The sequence below is a fragment of the Thermobia domestica genome, chromosome 6, assembly GCF_964235325.1.
Source record: "Thermobia domestica chromosome 6, izTheDome1.hap1.1, whole genome shotgun sequence".
In the NCBI taxonomy this organism is placed as follows: Eukaryota; Metazoa; Arthropoda; class Insecta; order Zygentoma; family Lepismatidae; genus Thermobia; species Thermobia domestica.
In genome coordinates, this window is record NC_137459.1 from 182,533,890 (window position 1) to 182,546,349 (window position 12,460).

At 32.9% G+C, this 12,460-nt stretch overlaps 1 protein-coding gene and 1 long non-coding RNA gene across 6 annotated transcripts in view; one reads left to right on the plus strand and one right to left on the minus strand.

Moving 5' to 3' along the window:
* Nucleotides 1-4,973, plus strand: part of LOC145688351 (uncharacterized) — a 107,871-nt gene extending 102,898 nt beyond the window's left edge. For both annotated transcript variants that reach the window (XR_014131883.1, XR_014131882.1), the window contains exon 3: nt 4,628-4,973. This is a non-coding gene — a long non-coding RNA (uncharacterized LOC145688351). The remainder of the gene's footprint in view (nt 1-4,627) is intronic.
* LOC145688349 (cadherin-like and PC-esterase domain-containing protein 1) overlaps nt 1-12,460 on the minus strand; it is a 1,309,510-nt gene that overhangs the window by 526,183 nt on the left and 770,867 nt on the right. For all 4 annotated transcript variants that reach the window (XM_081762492.1, XM_081762493.1, XM_081762494.1 and 1 more), the window contains one exon: nt 7,353-7,481. In XM_081762492.1, the coding sequence (XP_081618618.1) occupies nt 7,353-7,481 (129 nt within the window). The remainder of the gene's footprint in view (nt 1-7,352; nt 7,482-12,460) is intronic.

Here is a 12,460-nt window from a genome sequence, read left to right on the forward strand (position 1 = left end):
AAACTTACCAGACAAGAGATATGATGTCCTACGGACGTCTCTATCTCCGCCTAGATTCGCGAAAACAGAATCATCCTACAGGATAAAAATGGGACAACTTTAGGATAGAAAAATTCCCGCAGTAGTCCCAGTGGGACATCGAAGGGATGTTGTATTTCCCAAGAATTTCCGACCAAGTTATCCCATAGGGATCTCATTGGGTTTTTCCGTGTTCAGGATTTTGGGAAGACGTCCCTGGGAAGTGCTGTCTGGTGGACACAGATAAAAAAAGCACAAATCAAAATAAGGTTTCATTTTGCTAAAGGCGTAAGTCTTCTATATATTTTCTCGTATGTAATAATGGGATATTTGCACCGACTTAAAAATGAAGGCTAATACTGATGTATTATGTAACATTGTATTATAATTTTATCGCACTTTTTGGCGTCTATTTATTTTTTTTTAAAAATATTTTTCGCACTTTATTTGTGCTACCAAACTGTACAATACTAGTGCTTACTGTCTGCTGATCTTTATGTTTTTTCATAACTTCTTTACGTTTTAGCAGTTTTGAGGTTAGCGGTTTTGCTTATATCACTGCTTATAACTTTTACTTACATGCACTCGGCAACACTGCTATTCATTGAATCAAAACAGGTTCACTTCCAGAATCTGCCGTAGAACTGACAATTTAGTTCGTGATGAATAGCAATGATGCCGGGTGCATGTAAGTAAAAGTTTTATCATGACAATTTCAAAGTGTCTTTTTCATTGTTTTCAGGAATTGCATAATGTAGACAGGTCCTTAACACACCTTTTGATGCACTGAAACATCAGCACTGTTGCCAATTCAAAATGTTAATTTATGAAAACCACATTTTCCCAAGTAACTCCTTACAGAGGCCTCATCCGATTAGTTATCGGTGGAAATGAAAATTTCTTTTTTCCATTCCACAGTTTCGAAGCTACTCCAACTATACAAACTGAAAATTAACGACAGAAGATCTATATGTATGACTTATGAGTCAATTTGCCTGTCTTGTAAAAAAAAAAAAAAAAAATGATTTAAGTACCCCTTCGGTTACATCTGGAAACACTGTGTGGTTCCAAGTGCATTCAATCGTTGCTTCCTAGTTTAAAAATATATGCATGAACAAGGTTTCATTTTGGTATAACCATTATTTGTGTACCGCTTCCGGTTCAAAAGTTCTACTATCCCAAACTCCGGGTTGCATTTTATATTGGACACTCTGTATAAGCAAAATCAGTTGAGTAGTTTCGGACATTATTTGCGAAAATTAGTCATCCATTCAAACATACATATACAAATACGTTCAAAAAATTGTACTTCTGTTTAGAATGGTGCTGCTTACATTAACATGTGCTAAAGTATTGATATGTTTATTACAAACATAGAAGGGTCAAATATATATATATTACGAAGCTGGTTAATGAAAAAAGTATAACTGAACGATTCAAAGGGACTATTTTAAATTTCATTCACCTTACAAATATGCATAAAATAGTCGTACAACTACACCGTGCGCCAAAATGACGTGGGAATACACTCCCCGTAAGTTACACCCTACGTCAGGGGAACGTGTAAAAAAATTAGGTTAGAGTTATATCACACGTTATTTGGGTGCACTAGATTTAGAAATCAACAATTTCTAAATCAACACCGGAATTCGAACTAAGAACTCCGTTCACCAAAGACGCACATGCCAATCCCTATAGTAGCGGAGAGGGCGATAATTATAAGTAGTGTAGCATATGAGAATATTAAAATGAAAGCTTTTTTGTGTGTAATTTCAACTTAAATTCGTATATTTTCAACCATTCCTATATTTTAATGAGGTATTAGTAATTAGATTTGGTATGCTGCTTGTTTAAAATTGATATAATTAGGAGAAATTTTATATGATAGCTGTAGAAGTATATGTAGTGTTCAATTAGTATAGAAAATGTATTTGACCAAGAAACTAAAATATAAAAGGAAAGAAAAGAAAAGAAAATGATGTGTCGATAGACCGTTAAAGAAGGTTGAGTTGGGGTATAGAAAGCTCATAGAAGAATTAATAAGTTAATGTGTGAACGAAAGAGTAAGCTTTAGGATAGCAGAAAAATGTCCGAGTACGTTGTAACTGGAATTCAATATTTATTTAGGAGTAAAGGAGACAGGTCTATATAGAGAAAACGGATTAAGATTATTCGTTGTGCAGATGATATGACTTTTGTAGTAGAATATAAAACGAATATCAACAGGATAATAGAAAATCTTAGAAAAAAGTGTCAAGGGTTAAAAATTCGGTTCCTGGACTTTCGACATCTATGGTCATATTAGCCTGTCACATATGAAAAATAACGTTCCTCGGCGATCACACTACCCGGGGAGTCGCGGAGGAAGAAAGGAATGGGGAAGGAAGAAAGCAGCCTGGGATCATTATATTAGGTACCATTCCGACATTTGTTTGGCGTGAATAACCCAGAAAATCCTTGTTCACTTTTACATTTTTCAACCGAGTTAGTAAGGTGTCGAAAAGGTTGGATGAAAATAATAATTAAAAAATGCGAAAACAATAGTGATTGGAACAAAAATTGGGAACTTTGTTAACTATAAAAGTATGAGAATGATAAGTGGAATAGAACTAGAAGAAAAGCGAGTGGTTACACATGATAGGAAGAAAAAAACTTATAGCGGTAAACAGACCTGATGAAATTGCAACTAGAGAGAAGGATGCAATTATAAATATAAACATGTCGAAGTTCAAAAGACAATTGAAGAAGCAGAGGATGACCTTCAACATTTGATAGAATCTCAGTATATGTTATTAAATGAGGACGGAGGGAACAAATTTAAAATAAAAGGTACGGGTCATTACACTAAACTTTCTTCTTCTAATGTCTTTTAAATCATATTATGCTGCACTTGTCACTGAAATACTCATTTGTACGAACGAACAAAATTATAAGGTGTTTTCAGAAAACTTCGTCCAAAGAAAAACTCACTCCAAAAGCAAACTGTCATTTGTTTTTTTCTTTTTTCATGAGAAATGACTCATGCCATATATCTGTGTTATTACTGAAAATTTGTCTTATGGAATAAAAGTAATCACATTAGTCGTATTTGAGGAAATCATATATAAAAGAAATTATCGTCGAGAGGAAAATACTTCTACTAGAAACTTCCAAGAGAAATGATTTATACTACAATACATGAAATATTGATGTATGAAATATAAACAATTTCGTTAGAGCCGTTTTTGAAAAAAATTACAGTTTTCTTATTTTTACCATTCACTAAACTAGTTTTAGTTTTGTAGTCAGGAGGAAAATTCGAAAAACTTATCTAGAGATAACCTTTAGCTTAAAATTTGGTCTCTGTCTCTGTGTATACATTGAACGGTATGGCCCCTAGGTAAGTAGAAATATTTACATCGGGACGAACATCTAAAAATCACTTTCTCGGCATGTAAGGACCATGAAGCAAATAAATCTGTTGAAATCTCGAATTCGAATTTTTTTCATGATCATCATTGTTGCTCTTCTATTATTACTTTCTCGAGAGTAAACATAAAAGTTGCAAAATTATTTTCATTATTCTTCATCAAGAAAGATATATTTTTCACTCGGAATAATTCCATTGTTGCTATGTTACACAAGAAAGAAGATACCTAAAATGTTGAAAATTTGCGACAATCAATTTGCTCTCAAAGTGTTCACTAACTTACTTTCAATGAAGTAGAAAGAGATACAAAATCTAATCGCGTAAAGTAATTTGACCTTATACAAGTTTTTAAAACGAAGTTAAGGAAGTAAGTATTGCATACTAATTTCCGCTGTGTTTAGGTTTCATAGACGTTGCAAAGCCTTTCGATTAAGTTTCATTGGCAGTAATACTTAAATAATTTAAACGTCTAAGTGTCGAAAGTGCCTATATTAAATTACTACAAAATAGAAACTCAAGTGCTACACTCGATCTCAAAAGAATTCAAAATTTGAAGAGAAATGAGACACGTGTAGTTATTATTTTTTTTTAAATTCTCTGCAGTAAAACAAGTGTTCCGGAATTAAATTGGGATCAAATTAATAGTGAATACTCAAATAACTTCAGATTTGCCTTATTGCAAGGATCCCCACATCACAACAGATGCACGAGCCAGCTCAACACGTGCTAATAATTACAAACAACCTAGCAGACAACAGGCCAACACGGAAGACACCGAGGAACACCGAAAGCAGACGGACCTCAAGGAAGGACCCGAGGAGGACAAATAAAAGGAGGACCGCCGAGGGACCCAGCATCAGTCGACCAACTAATCGCCTAACTTTTACCTTCCTATGTCGCTGTGGACTAGGAGCACCTCTTCCTTACCCTATGTCGCATTGGGCTAGGGATCCATCTTACACTTATAATCAAAGTCTAACCTGCAACCTGCCAAAGTGTTCTGGAAACTGCCATGAGTGGAAGGGGCACCCGGCAAAACATTTAGTATTCCTTCACTTGGTCATTGAGGAAGAGACATTGAATTAGAGACACTTGTATTTATTATATTATATTTTGTAATAAAACTTGGTGAAGGGGAAAAGACACCCGGTCTATCATTTGACTCTACCCAACATTACAATATAATCATCTTTCTTTCAGGTACAGGGGACTTACAAACCTCAATGGAAGAATTGAGTAAGGAAATAATAAAAAGTGGACTAAAATGAATGTTAAATAGAAACAAAAGTAATGGACAACCAACTCCCGAAGAAGAAATACAAAGATTGAACGATTGTGTAAATATCTGTATCTCGATTACTAAAAATCTTAGTGATAAGAATAATAAGGAAATAACTAGAAAATGTAAAATGGTAGTCAATTCATACAGAAGAATTCTCACGCTAAGGTGAGTCTTCTACTTCTGAGCTCCCAAGTAATTTACTGAGTGGTGAATTCTTAAGGAAAGTTACATAGGTTAAGATTTTAATTTTACCACTACGAGCAGCATTTCCCGAAGAATATTTCCCTTGACTGACACAAAATTTCCCTTTTCTTACCAAATTTTCCCTAGTTTGTTGAGTGTCCAATTCCTATGACATAAGTTATGCAATAAGATTAATTAGCTATATTAAAAGAAGGGTCAACCACATTTGCTTTTTTAGCTTCTTTTTTTCACTTTTTCCTTCACTTTTTTAACAAAAAATACACAAGTACACCCAATCAACAATGGGTACAAATTAAGCTATTTTGAACACACACTACTGTATTGCGTTGATTTCTTTCTGAAGACCAAAGAAAAATTTAACCATTTATATTGGTCAATCAATCAGCGCGAGAATTTCCCTGGATTTCTACATTTTATCGAAAAAGAATATCTTTTTCTCTTTTTGCTATATTTACCTACGAAATTTCCCTAGATTAGCGAAATTTTTCTCAAACTACGAACACTGACAATGAGTTAAGGGAATAAATCTAATTTAATATTCTAATTCTCGTATGTAGCTTTCTGAAGCTTCCTTTAGATCAAAACGTTAAAATTCAAACTTTACCGATATGACTTACCTCAAGAGCCGTTTCTGCTAATAATATTTTCAAATTAAAAAGGTTAATATTTTGAAATTAATTACTGTTGAGGAATAATTCCATGGCTGGTATAATTATTTTTTCATAGCTAATTTATTTGAACTGTTAGCATGTAAAATTGATATAACTCTAAAAGTTTGATATTTGAAAGTTATTTGTGATGTCCATTTCAATGAAAGATTTCACTTAAAGCAGCTCCATCAACTCGTTTTGAGTAGATTGCTCTAACCCCGGACGGTGTTAAAATATAGTAGTCCAGCTGTCACATTTCAGACAGAAGTGCATCTAGAATATGATAGATTAGTATGACTAGCATTTTTATTAAATTAGTTTTCTTTACTTTGTTTTTACGTTCTGCTGAAACTATGGAATTCGGTGAAATATTCTTATTGATAGTGAATACAAATAATAAAGCTAAGTTGAAAGTACTTCCAGACCAGTAAGAGATCTTTCTTACTAACCACGTTCTTACAGAACAAAATGCATTAATACAATTTCAGGTACATTCAGTAATAATAATACCTGAGGAAATTACAATAACAGTACAGTAACAGGGATAAGATGGAGGCTAAAAAAAGCCATGCAAAATATTTTTCTGGTGAGAAGGTAGAAAACACCTTGTTGGAATATCTGGTCAGGTAATTAAGACTCACAACCTTCCCAGAACATCAACCGCTCTCTTATGGCCGTTTGCTAAAATTACTTAATATTAAGATATAAGAGTCTAATATTTGGATCTAATGTGATATCCAACCCATAGGTGCCATTTTCCGTTGATACGCCTCTCATTTCATGTCACAATAATAGAACATCTTTTAACAAGAACTTTTTCCCCTGAAATTATATCCCATCAATAAGAAAAGAAGTTTCGATTAACGACCTTACAACATCTACTGATTCATTTACAGTATCGTTCCTTAATTTTTGACAATAGTTTACAAAAGATGAAAATATGGAAGTAACTTAAATACAGTTTATCCATGTATGAAGAAATTACAAACTAAAGTACACATTCTTGTTCAATATATATATACTGGTTACACAAATGAAAGTGAGAATTTATAGTTACGACGTTGCTTTATTAGACAGAGATTTGTGTTTGTGCCTTTAAACGACGTTTTATGTCAGGGACCAGCTGACAACTGCTGGCGGGTATCACTGTGCTGTTTGTATGAGGAACGGTCCTGTAAACGTGTCAAGCATGCTTCGCGATGGTTATTCAATTTTTGATGGCAAAAGGTGTTACTTGTACCGAAAATGATGGCAAAAGGTGTTATTTGTACCGAAAATGATCGTTGTATGACGAACGTGTATGTGAATGAGTGTCTGTAATTCAATACATTATTCAGGTACTTTGGTATAATTATGTGTCAAGACGTGCTGTGACCCTTACAATGGGAGATATCCAACCATACAACGTACAACACCAATCTGTCCTCCAGCAAGTATAAAGATTTAGAGCTGAATAGCCTTCAATTATCCAAAGATGCTGAAGTCCGTGACGCCGTGGACGACTGGTTCTGCAGCCAACCACGTACGTTCTTTGCTGATAGATCCACAATATAGTGACGTGCTGAGATACTTACACGAACCAACAAGATGACTATCATCGCTGATATATAATCCTTTATTTTGCTTACTTTCTGTAAATTCACATATATTTTATCCAATGAACTATTATAGGATTAAACGAAATCTCACTTTCGTTTGCGCAAACCTTATATTTCAAGAAAATTATAATTGTTTTTCCTTTTTTTATTCCAGTGCTTGATAGAACCTCTGCTTGCATGATATTTATTACCTTGCGTAATTGAACCTAGGTTCTACGAGGTATGCGTAGTCATCTTCCGTTGGATCCTGCGTCCCAAAGAAGATTTCCATTTGCGTAACAATATTATGCATATCAGCTGTACTATGTCTATAGGTTTCCCTGGTAATGAGAAAGGTAAATTCGTTAAATGAAACAGACTATTATATATACTTAGCCACCACACAAATAGTTTGAAACTAACCAATAACCCTAATAACAAAAGAAACGTCAAATGCTTCTTCTCTTGCCAATAGAAGGTGGGACGAGGGAATTCCTCCTAGAGTCATATCTCCGTTTATGATCAATGTGAGTTGTCAGTATATTCACAATGCTATTATACTTCTCCGTGTATTGTAAGTTATCCTGAAGAAAGTCTTTGTAAATCATCACAGCCAGTAAGTATCGGTTAAAAAAAAGAACAGGTAATACATTTTGCTATATTTTGCTGTTCCGAAAGTAGGAGTGCAGACTTTTTAAGATTCCATTTGTTTAAAACAAAGGCGCGGCTAATATAATCCTTTGAATTTTCAAATTCTGACAAGGGTCAAGTCACTTCAATACATGTTAGAAATAATTAAAAATCATGAAATTTCTAATTTTTATTCACTCAATTCTCTTTTTACCTAATATATTTGCATTTTAAGAATCTTTGAAATCGGATATGTGTAACAATAAATATTCAAAATTTGTTTATGGCTAGTTTTATTTAAAATATCATTGATATTACTTTTGCTACTAACGATTCAAATTTCTCAATGATTTAATTACAATGAAAACAATATTGAACCTAGTTCAGAGAACATAACTTAATGCTAAACAACTGAAGTATTGAGAACCAGAGGACGCTATTTCCACTTTCATCTGATAAATCGAAGTCCTTACCTCCACACAGAAAATATAATTAACTTTAAAAAATATGTATTTTAATTATATATGCGTGCTCTTCCGCGGTTATCTGGTTAGCAAACATGCCTTTGGTGCGGAAGATCCGGGTTCAATTACCAATAGGAGATCATGTTAAATTGTAGCTCGAGGTCTCACATAGTTCAGGTTCTGAAAGGAACGTTAACACTAAACCCATTTAAGATATCCACAATAAATTATACTTAAAGCATAACTCCTATAGATGACAGGTATACCAGTAAACAGTACTTAGACAGCTTATCTAACTTATTTTCAAGACTTTTGTTGCTGATGTACTGGTTAGTCTGCGTCTTCAGTCCACGAGATTCTGTTTTCGATTCCCGGTGGGAGAGTCTTGAAATTTGAACGCATTTTATTGGTTCGGATTCTATCTTAAACTGTAGGCCCAAGCGCTGAAACGGATCCTAAATTCAATTGCAACCAATGAGCCATTTTGAAATGGTGTATCACGGCACACTATTGTGCCGGGAGAAACTTAATGCTTTATGAAAACAAAACAAAGCAAACAAACAAACAAAACAGTTCTTCATAGGTTATGCACTTTCTTTACGATAGAAATAAATATAAATCTAAATATAAAAATAATAAAAATAAAATTAACCTGAAAAAAATCGTTAAATTTTTATAGTGTGGAGTAGAGTTTTAATTTACGAAACTAATATGCCAAAAACTGAAAATTATTAAGAAACGCTGCTTTATTTCAATTTCGATAGTTTGTAGTGATACCTACCTCTGCCTCTCAATTCTTAGATTGAACATTTTTTTCCTACTAAATATGTTAAATATAGAATCGAAAGCATACAACTTCAGAAATACTGTTTATAAACTAAATAATTAGATTACTGAAAAGTAACAAAACTTGATACTTTGAACTACAATTTGCTTTTCACTTTGTAACTACAAACCATTCCTATGAAAAATTCAGAAATATAAAAATCAGATTATTCTGCATAAGCGTTAGTTGAACACAGGCACGCTGTTTTAGTATTATTTCCTAAATTATATTAAGAATTACATAAGAAAATAGGCCATATTTAGTATTGTTTTTAAAACATACTCTGAGAAATGTGCAAAAAAAGACACTAAAATTACAGGAGGATTTTTTCTTCATTATCATTTTAACATGTTTGATCTAGTATAGGTATTAAATGTTATCAAGTAGTAATAAGAATGTATTCAGAGTCAAATAAAATATAGCGGTGCTGCATTACAGTACTATATTCCTTTCCTGATTTCCTGTTTTAGTCATAAGACATATGCTTAAGAAAATTTTGAATTTAAAATCGCACAGGTTATCTCTATAACTTTTAACAAGGTGAAGAGATGAAACTGGGTACGTATACTTTTACTGCATATCCAAAGGCCTTTAATATGAGAGACTATTTATAATTAAATCAATTAAACATAGTAAATATTAGCTATTATTATTATCCGTGAGTTTCATACATTATATCTTCATTCATTTCCGCTAAACTCCACACGCAATTCTTCTATATTTTGTCACCAAACACGAACAAGCTTTCTGACGACTATCTTTCCTTGCGAGTACAATGGGAGTGCTCTTTCGATTATGCATTATTCTATCACTTTTTCTTTGTTCCGCTATCTTATCATTCGCCTTTGCATGTGTTTAACTGCTTTCTGTTTTCGGTTCATCCTCCTCTTGTTGGTTCGTTCTCTTAGTTCCACCTTCTCTTTTAGTTTGTCTCTCTTTTTTCCCTCCTCTCTTCAGAATGTTTACCCATTCCTTGCTTGCACTTAATTCTTCATTCCACTTTAATGTTAATTCTTTCATTTCATTTTGTCTTGTTTTCTTTCATTAACTCACAAGTTCTCTACTTTCTTGGCGATGAAGGGTAAATACAGAGAATCAAAGAGAAAAAAGTAAATGAAAGGTTTAACAAAAAAAAAAAAAAAGAGAGAGAGAGAGAGAAATGAAGCAAAAGAAGAAATTGAAAATAATTCTGAAGAGAGTCTAAGACAGAGAAAATGAGAAGAAAAGAAAAAGCGGAAGACTGAAAACCACTAATAAAATAAAGAAAATGAAAGAAGAAAAAGAAAGAACAACAAACATGCAAGCGAGCTCATGTGCAGATGAACAAGTGAACATTGAGTAAAAGGAAGGTAGTCAGAGCAGAAAGAAACTGAGAGGACCTCTTGGATGGAAGACAAGAACAGTACCGTTCTTGGATTCTCATAAAAGACTAGGCATTACAGTATAAGGAAGGCATTACTATAGTATCGACACCTAAATAAATTGCATGTTTTCAATGTATTGCAGAGCCTTGAATCAGTGGAACTTACACAGAGCTTGAAGAAAGGCCAGATATTGTGTATATACAATGCACAGAACTAACTATTGTTAAGTTCGTGTTGTTACTTACGCAAGCTAATTACGTTTATTAATTTGCATTAGTAATTTCACAAAAGCTGCAGTTGTTAGGTCCTATGTTTGTAACACTTTCAGCGAGGACAGACTAATGACATGTGAACTAATAATGTAAGGTGTGTTGCATAAGACATAAGCGTAAAGTCATAACATTAAAGCACTCATACTCAACACACTATTTGCTTTAAATCATATTTGATATTAGTCGTACTACTTGCCTGATGTAACAAAATGTATCAAAATCAAATCTATGTTCTACTTTTACATACTTAATGATACTGTTTTGGCAAGTAATATACGAGCGGAAAATTGAATTTATCATCTTAAATTTCCAATGTCCTCTTGGGTTTAAAATTTCTGCATTTCTGCCACCATCCGATAGCAGCAAATTGACAAGTATCTTAACTGCTGGATTTACAGCTTAAAAATATATGAACATGTGTTCAGATCTTAATACTTTAAGAGGTATGACTCTATTCTGTCGTTGCATTTCTGTGTGATTTCTTCAGCTCAATTATCATGAATGTTGTTTTATTACATTATGCCAGGAAATGATTTCTGATTATTGTAAAATTTCCCACAACACACGTATTCAAAGTTATATGTTCAGCAACATGTGCTTAAATTAAGATTGAGATTCACTAATATTATGATCAACTTCAAGATAATACTTCTTTCTCCAGATGAAGAGAAGGTGGAATAATCAGAATCTCATATCCTTTAAGACGAGGAAATATTATATCTGGGGTTCCTAGTATGGCCTCAAACTAACTTTAAAAATGTACGTTATGAATATTCAAGTTTAGATGGCAATCACATTTCTTTTAAAACCATTTTAATGCTCTAAGTCGCGTTTGATTCAAGGACTGATATTACGAGTTGGTTTTATTATTTGGGGGTCTTTGTCCTTAAATTGTACATTTACAGAGGGAAAATTACTTAGTCAGTAAATACTTATAATATGCTGTATGTATACTTGTGATTTAACTTTTATATTTATATGTAAAAGTCATGTATATCATTTATATATGACTTTTGTGGTCCCATTCTATAAAATGAGTGGCCAATTAATTATATAAAATTCTGATGAATTAAATTGGAATTATTTTTACTGATTCTTGCCTGTACCAGAGTTTGCATATACTAGTATATTTCTAGAACAGTGTCGAAACACCAATTACTTACAGAAAACTCAACCTTGTTTTATGTCCTGATATTATTTAAGTATCTACATTTGCGAAATTTTAACACAGCTTAAGTGTTTAACAAGTTTTGATACAACGTCAATCAAATTCCCTTTCGTAGAAAAAGTATGATGTTTTAGTCCCCATTCTGATTATGCACGGCTAGTTTCATTGCATCTCTCCCAGTAGTTACTATTTGCCTTTGTTTTTAAACTATTGTGTTCTTTAGGGACAATTAATACAAACATAGATTGTAGAATGAATATCATGGAAAGATTAGTTTTTAATTATTAAAAAGTTTAGTCAGTAAGTGAAGGCATAACTTGGTACTGATTTGCAGAACAATAAATATAACATTTCAGTTTAAATTCTAGCTTTCCCTCAAGAACTCAGTTACTTTGTATTTATCAGTCTCTTGATTTCTTTTAAATTTCAGATGATGCACTGAAAGACTATATGCTGTTTCATATTGGGAAAAAGTAAGAACTTTTCATTTGGAGTGCGGTTAAATCATCAACACAAAAGCACTCATTTATATTAGTTTGATTATCCTGCTTGACAATAAAGGAAACATCATCTTGTGAGGTTTTTCAAAACTTACT